General features: G+C 45.2%; 1 protein-coding gene across 4 annotated transcripts in view; it reads left to right on the top strand.

The window, feature by feature from the left end:
- Nucleotides 1–14,006, top strand: part of TJP2 (tight junction protein 2) — a 125,423-nt gene that overhangs the window by 45,735 nt on the left and 65,682 nt on the right. The window contains exon 1 of one of the 4 annotated variants that reach the window (XM_039249532.1): nucleotides 2,953–3,032. The exons of 2 other annotated variants lie outside the window; for them this stretch is intronic. In XM_039249532.1, the coding sequence (XP_039105463.1) occupies nucleotides 2,973–3,032 (60 nt within the window). In that variant the 5' untranslated portion in view covers nucleotides 2,953–2,972. Of the gene's footprint in view, nucleotides 1–2,952; nucleotides 3,033–14,006 lie in introns of those variants that run through there. One more of the 4 variants, XM_039249531.1, reaches the window with a different exon arrangement.

Raw genomic sequence — 14,006 nt, 5'->3', positions numbered from 1 at the left:
GGAGATATCGTCAGGTACTTAGTTAAGCCAGAAACCTGAGAGTCACCTTAGACTCACTTCCCTCTTTCTTACATCATATCTAATCAGTCCACCAGCCTGCAGATTGCATTCCCTTAATTTCTCTAGAATTGGCTCTGTGTTGTCGAACACTGCCTAACCCGATAGCCATGTCGTGTCTCACCTGCGTTCCCACAAAAATGCATTTTGGGCTGGTCTTCTCATTCTTACTGACTCCCCTTCCATCCAATCCCACCTGCCAGATTCATCTTTCTCCAGAAGCTGACAGAACTATCTTTACAAAATGCCAATGCTAATCCCACTCCCACTGTGTTCACAGTAGGATACAGACCCTGCTTGCCTGGGCAACCTCACCTTCTGGCACTGAAGGGCAAGTCTGGTCTCTTCATTCCTTGTTTCTCCACTTGTATCTATTCCCTTCACCTGGAAAGCTTTTCTCCTCTTTTCCTCTCACAAATCCATTCCTGTCAGTGTCTCCATGTATGTAAAGCCTTCCCTAAACCCCATCCCCCTAGTCTGGGTGAAGAACCCCTCCCCCAAGTCCCCAGAATGCCCCAGGCGTTTCAGCGCCTTTGCGGTCTCTTATTATTTACTGATCCCCTGCTGTAAGGGACTGAGCTCCCCGAGGTGAGAGCTTAAGAGGTGAGAGCTTAATCTTTTATCAGGGGATCTGGCTTGATAGAAGTTGTTCGGTAATTGTTTGATAGAAGTTCTTTGGAGAAACACATTCTAGGAGTGGGGTTCAAATGTGCAACCCACATATGAAAAATATGTCCTACTGTCTTTCCAAAAAGTTCTATTTAATTGCCAGCAACAATACTAGCGTGCTCACTGAACATGCCTTTCAGCAACTATTTGTTGTTACTCTATGTCAGTCATTGTGTCAGAAGAATAGTGTTTCTACTATAAAACTATTTCATTATTTGGAGCAGCGTAGACCAATAGAACTCTCGGCAATGGTAGAAATATTCTATATCTGCACTGTCCAATATGGAAGCCATTAGCTGCATGTGGCTGGCTATTCAGCACTGGAAATGTGACTCATGTGACACATTAGTCTGAAATTTTCATTTCCTTTAAATTTATTAAAATTTTTTTTAATGTTTACTTACTTACTTATTTTGAGAGGGTGAGAGTGTGAGCAGGAGAGAGGCAGAGAGAGAGAGAGGTAGACAAAGACTCTGAACCAACCTCCAGCTGTCAGCACAAAGCCCACTGTGGGGCTCGAACTCCTGAACCGTGAGATCATGACCTGAGCCGGTCTGATGCTCAACCAACTGAGCCACCCAGGCGCCCCTGGAAGCTTTTAAATTTTAAATCCCTAATTTTAATTTAAAATAAAATGTATTGAATACCCATATATGAGAAGTGGTTATATTGAGCAGCGCCTCTCTAGAGAGAAAAAGGAAATCGTTCTGCAGATGTTAAGTACTACTCTGTGGATTCCTTTCTTCCTTTTTAAATGCTAATGATCAGCTCACATTACTAAGGTGTGACCAGTTCACAAACGCTATCATTGCCATTGTTTGTTGGCACTACCTAATTTGGGAAATATTTTTTAAATCGGAGCTTAGGTCAGGGGAGTAACCCCTTACACCAGGAATACCACCCAAACGTCTGAGTCTGGAGGCTTGAAGGCAAGTGGGAAACGTCACTCACAATGTTTTCTTACCCAGAAGCATGCACTTAGCTACCCCAAAGGAGGCCAGAAGCCTCACACTTTGAGAGAGGCATCTGCTGGGCTTGTTTTTCCACATAAACTGCCAAACTTGTTTTGATTAGGCAGGAAGTGAAGCAACTTTTCGGGGAAAGCGCCTAGCATCTGCATCTCGTCAGCGGGTCAGACCGGACATTTTACCTTTCACCTTCTCCTTGTGAGCCTCGGCCGAGTTTTGCCTTAAGGGAAAGCAGTTTCAAGGGAGGGGCTAGGTGGTCCCCACTTTTTTTTCTTTTACAGCGCGGTTCCCTTAAATTTTAAACCCAAAGTTATACTTTTAATCAGGATACCTGTTTCGAGTCTCCCAATAATTTACATGCCTCTAAAATAAGGAAGCTCTTGCGCGGTTCTTCGTACGTAGAAGACTCTAAAACGAGTAAATGTCCTGATGAATCCTGCGTGGATAAGCATCTGTGAGCTCCTGTTAGCCTTTTAAAAGCTGAGGATGGGAGAGGCGTTCCAATATTCTTATTGGAGGTATTGGAAATGGGATAAAAGAGATAACCCGGGGTGTATTTTCCTCAAAAGTCATCTTTTCTGTAGCACGAACACGCCAGTAGCCTCGGAATTCCGGTAATCCGTTGTGGAGCGGAGAAACGTGGGCTGCAGTGCCGTGTGCGTGCTGGGGGGCTGGGCAGGCCTCCCGCCAGGACACACAACTTTGGGGCTTCCCCTCTTCTTCCTTTCGGAAGGCGCTAAAGGGGCGCAGCAAACCTCTCCAAAACGTGTTCGTCCCGGAGGCGCACGCGGCCGCAAAGGAAGCGCCCCGGGACAGACGGGCCGGCGGCCCCCCGCGCTTCCCCGGCGCGCGCCCGGAGCCCGACCTGCCGGCCTGGCGCGCGCCGCGGAGCGAACCATCGCGCCGTCCGAGGGGGGGAGGAGGGCGTGGGGGCCGCGGGCCGCTCGGGCCCCGGGGGGTCCCCCTGCCGCCGCCGTCCCCGCCCCCCTGCCGCCCCCCGCCGGAAGTCGCTCTTGAAGCGGCCGGCCGCGGGGGCGCCGCGGAGTGTTCTCGGCGTGCCCTCTCCCCCGGCCGCGCGGGGGTGGTAGCGGCCCGCTCGAGAGTTTCCCGGGTCCGCGGCCGGCGCGGAGGCGCTGCGCTCCGGCGGGCGGCGGGAGGAGGGACAAAGGGGTGGGCCCCGCGGGCCGGCCCTCCCGCAGCCCGGGTTTCGGGTCCGAGGACTGGTCGGCCGCGCGGACAACGAGGAGGAGCGGAGCCGCGGCGGGATTTGCGCCCGAGATGCCGATGCGAGGGGATCGCGGGTTTCCACCCCGGCGGGAGCTGTCAGGTTGGCTCCGTGTAAGTGCCCGCTCGCGTCGGCTCGGCGGGGAGAAGACCCGGGGGATGGGCGTGGGAGCGCGCGGCGGGCAGCTGCTGCTCTCCCACCTGAGAGTGGGGCCGGGGCCACGGGGAGATTTCACCCGAGCGGGTGGTGGCTCATGGCCTCCAGGGCTCCTTGACCCTCTTCTCTCGTCTCTGAAGTCACTTGGGTTCCAGATTAAGTGGTCAGGGCGGGTGGGGGACAGGGTCCTGAACTCAGCCCTGGATCTCTGCTACCTTGAAGGCATCTATCTCGTCCTGCCTGTCGTGTAGCCTGCCTTCTGCCTTTGTGTCTTCCTCCTCTGTTTCCTACCACACCTACTTGATGCAAACTTACAGGCTTGTGCGCGTGAGACAAACTTGACAACTCTTTGGAGACCAGAAGCCTCGTTTTCCTTTTTAAACAGCCGCCGTGGTAATACAAGTAAAAGTTGTTTTCAGTAGGGAATGGCGATGGTGTTTTGGAGGAAGCCACAACAAGGGGCTGATGAATGCTTTCTAGTCTGGTGTTATCTTACCTGTCACCATTCCTTTGCTTTATGTCTTCATTTGTCAGGTGTCCGCTTCTACACAGTAGTTTAGGTTGTAAATAATCAGGGTTTTGACTGCAGGGTTTTAACATTCTTGAATTGTGGACGAACTTGGGAGCGAATACTCCAGGGCTTAGTAATGGAATACAGCCTCCCACCTCTATTTTAGTTGAAGTTCTTAGGCAGCGCTGCTTCCCTGGCAGCTGTCTGGCCTGAGTAATAATGGTTGTGGTTTCCCTGCAGTTCCCAGCAGAGATTCTCCCCGTCGTAGAAACTGCCCTGCGACTCCACACTCCTTCCTCGGCTTGGGGGATCCTAGCAGAGGGGGCGAGAGGCCCTCTGCCTCCCATCTTCTCGTGGTCTGTGCTGGGTGTGCTGATAATCCTTGCAAGGGAACCAGTCCTGATTTGGCAGAATCGCTCCTGGGAGAGACTGAGCGTGTGTATTTGGGGGGGGGGGGTGGGAGACATCACCCACACCTGGGAAGGTGTTGCTTTAAGTGAGGAGTTAGTAGAAGTAGCTGCATATGTAGCTTTTCATATCCTGCCTGAGAATGAAACTTGACTCTTCAGTAAATTTTCATGAACAACTTCACCTCAGCGTGGAGACTACAAGTGGTAAGAGCGGCCTGGCCTCTCTTGCACTGTCCTGTGGCGAAGCTTGCAGATAATGAAGAACAATTAGAAATAGTCCAGTCAGATATATGGACGGGCCGCTGTAGCTTCCTCTCTCTGGGAGATGAGAGAGAAGGGGTGCTTGACTCAGGCAGCAGTGGCTTTGGAGGTGTTTCTTGAGCTCTTTCAGAGCTGCTTCCAGAGGTAGACGCAGGAGGACTTCTTTCCTTGCAGTGGCTGCTGCAACCTTTTTATGACCCCGCAGCTAATAACGAGCACCTACCTGGGGCGGTCTCTGCGAGGGGTGCAAGATGAGCAAGACTCGGTTTTTGTCCCCAAGAGTCCGTTACATCTGAAAATTGCAGACTGTTGTGGACTCCGCACTCTGCTGGGATACCTATACCTGCACAGAGGTGTGCACTCTGAGCACAGAAATACACGCAGGGTGGGACTGCCGTACACGCCCTCCCAGAGTGGGTTCTATTTGGGAAGAAAGGGCAGCATTCGAACAGATACTCCCCAGTGTAAGCCAGTAAGGAGGAGGGGGCTAATAACACACCCACCTCTAGGGTTGAGTGAGGACTCCATGAAATGATATAAGGTTCCGGGCATGCGGTGGGTGGCAGGTAAGCGGTAGCTAGAAATATGAACCAAGACAGGTGCTGAAAACTCCAAGTGCGGCATCCTGGGAGGTAGGATCTAGAAGTACAGTTAGGAGGTACCACCTAGGTGTCTAAGCAGGAGCTGAGGGAAAGGAGAAAGAGCTGCTCACACTCTGGAAAGGCCTTGAATGCCAGTAAGAGACCTTGGGGGGAAAAAGTCCTAGAAATCCTTAAGGTATTAGTGACTTGATTTTCCCTACAAGGAAGTGAATCAGTTTCCCAGTAAACACCACCCCACCCCCTACATAGGGCATATTACCCGTTTTGAGGCTCTCAAAGGCTTAAGCCCAATACATTTTAACATCACCTCCCTGGGGAATTCCATTTGCAAGGACTTCTGTCTTCATTTAACTTTTGATCTAATTCTTTGTACATCGACAAAAGGTTGCAGCCAGCCATTTATCCTTTGCAGAAGTGCCTGGGAATGCAAGGGAGATGAAAAAAAAAATCTTTGGTTTAGAAAGGGTTTTTCTTCTGAAGGTATTCTTTTTAAGAGACAGGTAAAATTCTTGAAACTAGGCAGGCCCACTTTCCTCCTATGGGCTGGAGTAAGTTCTGTAGTTTACAAAGTCATGCAGATTTGGTCCAGGAGTGGCCAGAGGTGTGGGTAGCAGGGGTGGAGTTAAGAGGAAGGGTTAGTAATCAGTCCCTGCTGAAACTTTCAGCATACTTCCACCAAGAACATGAGCCATCGGGGAATTCCTTACCTAATCCCTAAAGCAAATCCCATTTAGGAGATGTATCTTCAGATTAATTTATCTAGGTTGACTCCCTGTAAAATGCCTCATTGATTAGATTCTGAGTAGTAATCAAGGGCCCAACAATTGCTGGCCAGATGGCCTCGACTAGCCAGCCTTGCTGTTGAAAAAGGCATTTTCCATTGAAGGTGATTTGGGGTGTGGTATTGTGTGGGGGCGTGGGGGAGGGGATAGAGATGGGGAAGTAGAATGATTATCTCAGGTATTTTACTGAGTTAGTTTCTTGATACTAAATCCAAGGGTCGGGGTCAGAAACAGACCCAGAGATCAGATTTTAACACCTATTTAAGTGGGTTAAAAACTTCAAAGTTTATGTGAGCTTTTTGAGGGTAAAAAAGAAATCTTCTCTAAAACTATTTTAGGGCCTACTTCACCCCCATGGGAATTTCTACCATGACCCTTGTTAGCAGAAGCCCATATAGCTACCAAATCTATGAGGGGCTAAGATGGTGTTATCATTAAAAAAAATTTTTTTTTTATTATTTTTATTTATTTCTAGCAGAGAGAGAGAGAGACAGCGTGAGCAGGGGAGGGTCAGAGAGAGAGAGGGAGTCACAGACTGAAACAGGCTCCAGGCTGAGCTGGCAGTCAGCACAGAGCCCGATGCGGGGCTTGAACCCACGAACCGCGAGATCATGACCCAAGCGAAAGTCGGACGCTTAACCGACTAAGCCACCCAGGGGCCCCTAAAAAAATTTTTTTTAAAGACCATGTATCAGGAGTGGAAAAAAGTTTTCAGGCACTCAGTTCTAACATGAAGTAGGAGCAATAGCTAGATCCAGGTTTGAAGGGTGCCTGGGAAATACAGTTGGCTAAGCATGTACACCACCTACATTATTGCTCAAGACTCTGGAATTAGAAAGTGTCTGCTGCTTTTGCAGCTTGATTAGGAAATGCACTTGGCTTCTTACTTCTAGAGCCCAGGCAGCCCTGCTTAGGCCTTCACATGATGGTGACAGTTTAATTCTGTTTTTAAGGGGTTTAGAGCCTTTCTCATCTAGCCGGCCACTGCACTGAAAGCTTTATCAGCCTCGGTTACTGGGAGCTCAGAAGAGAGACTAGACTGTTGTAGTGAAAAAATACCTGATTATGTTGGGGCACCTGGGTGGCTCAGTCAGTTGAGCCTACGACTTCAGCTCAGGTCATGATCTCATGGTTTGTGGGTTCGAGCCCTGCGTCGGGCTTTGTGCTGACAGCTCAGAGCCTGGAGCCGGTTTCGGATTCTGTGTCTCCCTCTCTGACCCTCCCCTGCTCGTGTTGTCTCTCTTTCAGAAATAAATGAAAAACATTAAAAAAACAAAAACAAAAACACCCTGATATTGTTACTTAAGCATTCTTTTTCTGTCCTGTTTTGCTCTTCCCTGAACAGCGTTTTCTAAAGTGTGCTACACAGACAGACTTATAGGCGGCACATTATTTTTCAGTGACTCTGCATGGATATTGTACTTCAAGATAAAAACTCTAAAGCCAGTTACCAAACTCACTTATTTCATGGACAGATTGTTTATTTAGAATGAGGCAAAGCAGTGCCTGGGTGGTGCAGTCAGTTAAGCGTCTGACTCTTGGTTTCGGCTCAGATCATGGTCTCACAGTTTCATGAATTAAGCCCCACATCGGGCTCCACGCTGGCAGTGCAGAGCCTGTTTGGAATTCTCTGTCTCCCTCTCTCTCTGCCCCTCCCTCACTCATGCTGTCTCTGACTCTCTCAAATAAATAAACTTAAGAAAAATTATAAAAAAAGAACGAGGCAAAAATAAATGTTAAGTAAAGCAACAAGTTTGATGTAAGAAAAATAAATTCTTGGGATGAGTGGTATGAGAATAAGGCAGAAATTGTGAACATAGCCCTTGAAATCTGGACCTTGGGAAATACTGCTTAAAATATGAGTGTGACATTTAGTTATGAAGTGCTGAGTACACCCTGACCACACTTTCAGGAATGTCCGACACAGAATGACCCAGAAAAGCCAGGAAAGTTGAATTTGACAGATTTTTAGGTCTTAACGTGTGCATCTTGCTCTTGTCTACGCGGCTCTTATCTTTTATTGCGGACAGTGCATTTGTGAAGCGATTTGATGTCTTGCTTAATTCTCATTCCTCTCTCTGCTTCCCACAAATCACTCTGCAGATTTAAAAGTCTGTGGTGTGACTTTTATGATAGGATGGACTGGAAATGTAGGAAATACTTAGGTACTACAGGGGGTACCATCTGCTATGCAGTGCATTTTGCTCTCTTGCTCTAGCAGTGCTGAAGAAGGTAGAGAATCAAATAGCCTCACATGTAAATGCATTTAGTGTTTTTTTTTTTAAGATTTTATCTTTTAAAATAATCTCTATACCCGACATCTGGCTCAAACTCACAACCCCCGAGATTAAGAGTTGCACGCTTTAGCAACTGAAACAACCAGGTACCCCTAAATGCAGTTAATTTTTTAAAGATGTAGTTTATGTTGGTCTGTAAAATATCCTTTAACAAGGATTATAGTAGAAATTAGAAGTCTTGAGGTTAAAAAGAAAAATAAAAAAAGTAACCCTGCCTTGATCTAGAGAAAGGAGCAGTTAAAGTTTATAGTCATAGTAGGTAAATAAAACCAGAATAGAAAACACTTTGTTTCAGTCACCAAAATCCTTAGTTGTGTGTGTTCATGCACACCTTTCATGTGAAATTCTAAGCCTTCAATTAGTAACTTGTACTTCAGTCATTTTAAATCCATGCAGATTATTTGTTTAATGTCTCTGCCAGATGGTTACAGTTAAATCAGGTCTTTAACCTTAAAAATATAATGCAGCCTTTTTTAATCATTTATACACTGTGTACATTTTTAAGTAAACTCTACCCAGTCCTCTACAATGTGGGGCTTGAACTCCTGACCCCAAGATCAGGAGTCATATGCTCTACTGACTGAGCCAGCCAGGCATCCCCACCTGCACCTTATATATTTTAGACCATAGGAGTATACATTTTTATAATAATGAATGTTTATTTTAACTTTCAGACTAATATTCAGCCTAATTAGAATAGTCAAAGTTTATAGTCTTTCTGTTTATGTTTCCCTAACATTGCATGTGTGGGGGAGAAATTTGGGGGTGGCAGGAATACTAGTGGTGAAAGCATACACTTCACAGATCTTCTGTGAATAAAATATATGTGTTTTAAAGTTTATTTATTTGGGGGTGGGGGTGGAGAGAAAGAGACAGAATGAGTGGAGTCCAGCACAGGGCTTGAACTCCTGAACTGCAACATCATGACCTGAGCCAAAACCAAGAGTCAGACACTCAACTGACTGAGCCACGCAAGTGCTCAAAGTATTTGTGTTTTAGGAAGCTGAACTGACAAATTTCAAATTACACCATTAATCATGGCAAAGATCTCATGTCACATCCTTGAGTGCAAATGTTTTCTAAATTTTACCTTTATGCATATGTAAAGTCAGACTCTAAAATTAATTAATAGGGCAATTGTTATTTTCTATTGTAGACTTTAATCAGTCATATGAAATATATATATTATGTTCACAAGAAAAAGATGGCATCATCTTCTAAAACCTTAATTATTTTCTATTGTAGACTTTAATCAGTCATATGAAATATATACATTATGTTCACAAGAAAAAGATGGCATCATCTTCTGAAACCTTAATTATAGTATGCCTCATCTGATAGACACCCTATATGAGACTAAATATATAGTTATATATTTATAATTAGTGACAAGTCAAAGGCATTTGGAGAAAAATATATATGGGGATAGTTCCTGGTAGGTAACAGTTACTAGGCTGTAATTAACAGATAATGATTAAAGTCTGGCTATATCTTTGCCATTGTATTAAAGAAAACCTTTGATAGAGATGAGAGAACACTGCAGATACTCTAGATTTTGCTGCTATTTGAGTTGAAGCTGAACAGGGGAGGAAATACTGTTTTCTAATAAAAGAACTTTTCTAGGACTTGTAACTATTTTTTAAAAAAAGTTTATTAATTTATTTATTGGAGGTGGGGGTAGGAGCAGAGAGGGAGAGAGAGAATCCCAGGCAGGCTCCTGGCTATCATCGTGGAGCCCGATGCTAGGCTCGATCTCATGACCTGAGCTGAAATCAAGAGACACTCAACTGCCTGAGCCGCCCAGGTGCCCCAGGACTTGTAGCTTCTAAGACCTCTGTTCCTCAGAGGAGGAAATAATGTTCCGAATATGGCTTTGTGAGAACCATTTGTTCAGAGCCATTTATTATCACAGAAGTAAAGGAAGTGTTCCAAGTTCTAGGTTGTGGAGTTTCTTTTGTGCCTTAGGTAGTGGAGCACACCTAAGACCCGGGGGCTGTGTTGGGAAGGAGGGTAGTGTATGCTGTGAGAGGCAACCAGCCCACTATTCACAAATATATCTGGCAAAAGCAGAATGAGATTATTTGAGAGAATTAGCAAAAGTAACCATTTCTGTTTTTGAAAAGAATGACTCGTTTAGATGGAACTTCCCTGTGAGCTCATTTTTAGAAGCCTGGTTCCTCCCTTACCCTTCTTCCCGCAGGCTGAATCAACTTCCTTTTCGCTTGTGATTGGTTGGTATGCACATGTCAGTATTTATTAGAGCCCTTATCACGTCTGCTACATGCCGGTCACTTCCCATCTGCCATGAACCCCTCCTTGGTCTGAGTCATCTGGGTAATCCCAGAAGCTGACGGGGCACCAGACATATCCACTAAGTTAGCACATCCAACTGACTGGATCTGGGGAAGGCTTCTGTTGGTACACCAGTAAGAACTGAAGACTCACTGGGAACCCAGAGAGTGGATTCCTGACGTTTATATAGCGAATGGATGATAGTTCGTAGTCTGAAGAAGACCTGCCGAGTTATATACTGACCTCTTCTGTAGTGGTGTTTAAGCTGTACTGCTAACTAGCTGGGTGACTTCAGCTAAGGCTCGTAAATTTAGTTTCTCTATAGGGAAATGAGCAGTTAGATTTGAAGGTCTCTTAAGTCTTCCCAGTGGTTGGATATAAAGCCTAGAGAACATTCTAAGTAACTTCTATTGGTTCTTGTCATCTTAAAGTGCTTCCATGCTCTTTAAAATCCTTGTGTGTCTGTGTGTGTGTGTTTTCTTGTAAGAAAAGATCCAGTGGATCTTCTCTGAAAGATATTTTCCTAAAAGACAAACTGAGAACTCAAGAGTGACAATAGTTGTTCTGCTCAAGAAGTGCTGCAAAGATCTATTATTCAGTTGCAGCTTTAAATAATGCACCACCACAGTGTGCTGTTTCTCTTCCTTGCTCTGCAGCCCCACCCTATATCTGCAGTCATCTTGGGTCACTTCTTAAGAATCATTCTTTCTCTTTCCTCTTCCCCTCCATTCTTCCCAGTAAGTGCTATGTACATGGAGTCTCCCACACCCCCTTCTTTTCCTGTGGACTTCTCTTACAGGGGCCACATCACCTGCAGCAGGAGGGTGGAAAGGAAGGCGGGCCTGCAGCTGGGAGCCTGTTCTCGTTTGTTCTTCATAAACTGCTGAAGATGAGCCTCCTGGTTACTGTTGCAGGACCTCACTGATCACTTAACTTATGTTAGTAAAATGAACGTTAGTCATTTTACTAACTTAAAGTCACTCACTGTCACTCAACTTTGAGCATCACTTCAGGCAGAGCACTTTGCCTGCTTTGGGCTGGTCTGTTTAGTGTCTAGGTGAGTTTTAAGAGGTGAGAGAGATTTGTGGCATCTCAGACACCCATTGAGATTTTCCAGAAATGGAACTGGAAACATTTGTGCTCTTCCTTCTGGTGTTATTGTTAAGAGTCTAAAAACAGGCAAGCGGCGACACCCTGAAATGAAGAGGCACCGAGTTCATCTTGAATACCGGTGGCCTTCTTTCTAGCAGACCCAAATCTGAATTTTAAACAAAGATCTGGGAGAAATATTTAGTCTATTTATACTGGTTAAGTGGACAGTTTGCAGATGTCTTTACCTGAGTCTGGAAGAGGCAGGAAAGGTGGACTCAGTTTACCAAAGAATTGAGGTTAAAATCTTGTGCCTGAAACTGAGAAAAATTTTCCCAGAGAAACTGGCATCCAGGGTCTGTCCTCATAAGCTTGTTTCCTCATAATGAAGTTTCTTTTATATTGTTATTTTTCTGTCGTTTTATTGAAGCATAACTTACACACAGTAAAATACAGATCTCCAAGTGGTCAGCTTGATAAATTTGTGTTTGTGTTGTGCATGTAACACAAGACCCACCATTTTATTTTATTTTTAAAAATTTTTTTTATGTTTTTTATTTATTTCTAGGAGAGAGAGAGAGACAGCGTGAGCAGGGGAGGATCAGAGAGAGGGAGTCACAGACTGAAACAGGCTCCAGGCTCCGAGCTGGCAGTCAGCACAGAGCCCGATGCAGGGCTCGAACCCACGAACCGCGAGATCATGACCTAAGCGAAAGTCAGACGCTTAACCGACTAAGCCACCCAGGCGCCCCTAGACCCACCATTTTAAACAGTTTTTAAAGTGTACAGTTCAGTGGCATTTAGTACTTCCACAGTACTGTACATCTATCACTCTGGTTCCAGAGCTGGACAGACTCTTACATGAATGTGTGATTACCACCTAGATCAAAAAACAGGACTTTCCATCACTCTGGAAGGTTCTCTCTTGCTACTTCTTCCTATGGTTACCACCCCACCCCCAAGGGAACCTCTCTTCTGACTTCTCTCACCATGGGGTAGTTCTGCTTGACCTTGAGAGGATCTGTATAAATGAAGTCAACATTTTGTGTCTTCTTTTTTCCAATATAACTTCCATGAGATTTATCTGTGTTATGTGATTCAGTAGTTCTTGTTTGCTGCTGAATTGTATTCCATTTATATGAATTCACCAGTTTTTTTATCCATTCCTCTGTGGATGGATATTTAGGCTGTTGTCTCTTTTGTCTTTATTATGAATGAAGCCGCTATGGAAATCACCTACACACTGCTTTGTGGCCTTGTGCACTGATTTCTCTTGTGTAAATTTCTAGGAGTAGAATTGCTAGGTCATGCTTTGGTATATGTTTGACCTTTGTTCGGTAACTCTGAAGTTGGGCAGACTTAGTTCGTTTGAATTCCTTTGTCCTGCTGCTTGCTTGCTCTACCTCAGGCAGTTTACTTTTTCCTTGTTCGGTTTTCTCAGCTGTATAGTGGGCGCAATGTACCTGCTCAGTCTGGGTTCCACGAAGAAAACACACATCATTTTGGCTATTGAACAGAGAAAGGAATTTAATAGAGAGAATTAAGTGCCTACACGATAAGAGACTGGAGGGGTGAAAATCAAGGGCTCCCGCTGGCTTTCATATTTGTGTCTCCCATGGCCTGAAAGTTAGAAAGCTGCTGCGGCACAGAGCCAGGACCTTGGAAACACCCTTCTGCCTTCTCTGCCTCTGCAGCCCACAGGTGGCTGAAACGGTAGGGAACTTAACGATAGTTGCAGAGCTCAGATCTGGGAAGTGCAGTTTTGCCTGCCACTTCTGGGTATCTGCTTTCCTTCCTCCTTTCCAGACCTTAAACAAGTGCACCCTGTTGGCAAGGGGGTTGGGGGTTTCTGGCCTCTGGGAGTCCGGGAAGATGAGTGCCAGGCAATGAGAAATGGGATAGATGCCTCCTGGGGTTGCACTGGACGCCTAAATGGCAGTGGTTATAACTTCTTAGTATCCTCGTTATTACAGAAGAACAGGACGCCCAGGCAGTCATAAGACTTCTCTCTGTAATGCACGTTCTGAATCCGTCCTTTGACTTTATAGTCACCTGCTGGAGCATGGATGCTGCTGCAATTTACACTCACCTGTTGCGTAAGTGTTTCTCTGAAGGGCCTCATCTTCTTTAGCTCTTAATCTGTGACTCTAGGTACTTCTCTGTATGAGTAAGCTTGAGAAATTATAATTTGCAAGCCTACCAATTAATGCAGAAACTGAAGGGTGATTTAATTCTACGAACAGCTGCTTTGATGTATCCTTTATGAAGCTTAATGACTGCTTTCTTTTTGAAGTCCTTCTGATTTGTTAGTTTTTAATAAAGTAAGAGGTGATGTGTAAATCTTATTGACAGGTGGATTGAAAAGGACGTTCCCTTTTTCTGTCTTTAACATTCTTTATCTTCTGACAAATGAAATGGAAAGAGACTAGATTTTAGAGATTAGATTCGATTTGGTGCTTCGAATCGCAAGGCAGACAGCACACGGCAATGGTGCTTGTCCTTTATGTAGCTTATATTATGAAATGTGAGCTATAGTGTATTGCTCTTAATACATTTAAACATCTTGAATCAACTGAATCAATTTTTTACCTTACTATTATTGCTTTGAGGTGAGCTGGCCCAGTGATTTATTGATTAACATTTTATTTTGGGCTTATATCTATAGTGCTACTTCTGAAGGCTCCTTG

This window comes from Hyaena hyaena, unplaced genomic scaffold (assembly GCF_003009895.1).
Source record: "Hyaena hyaena isolate Hyena2069 unplaced genomic scaffold, ASM300989v1 scaffold_341, whole genome shotgun sequence".
Classification (NCBI taxonomy): domain Eukaryota; kingdom Metazoa; phylum Chordata; class Mammalia; order Carnivora; family Hyaenidae; genus Hyaena; species Hyaena hyaena.
Note: the sequence above shows the minus strand (reverse complement) of the source record. Positions and strands in the feature narration are given on the sequence as shown.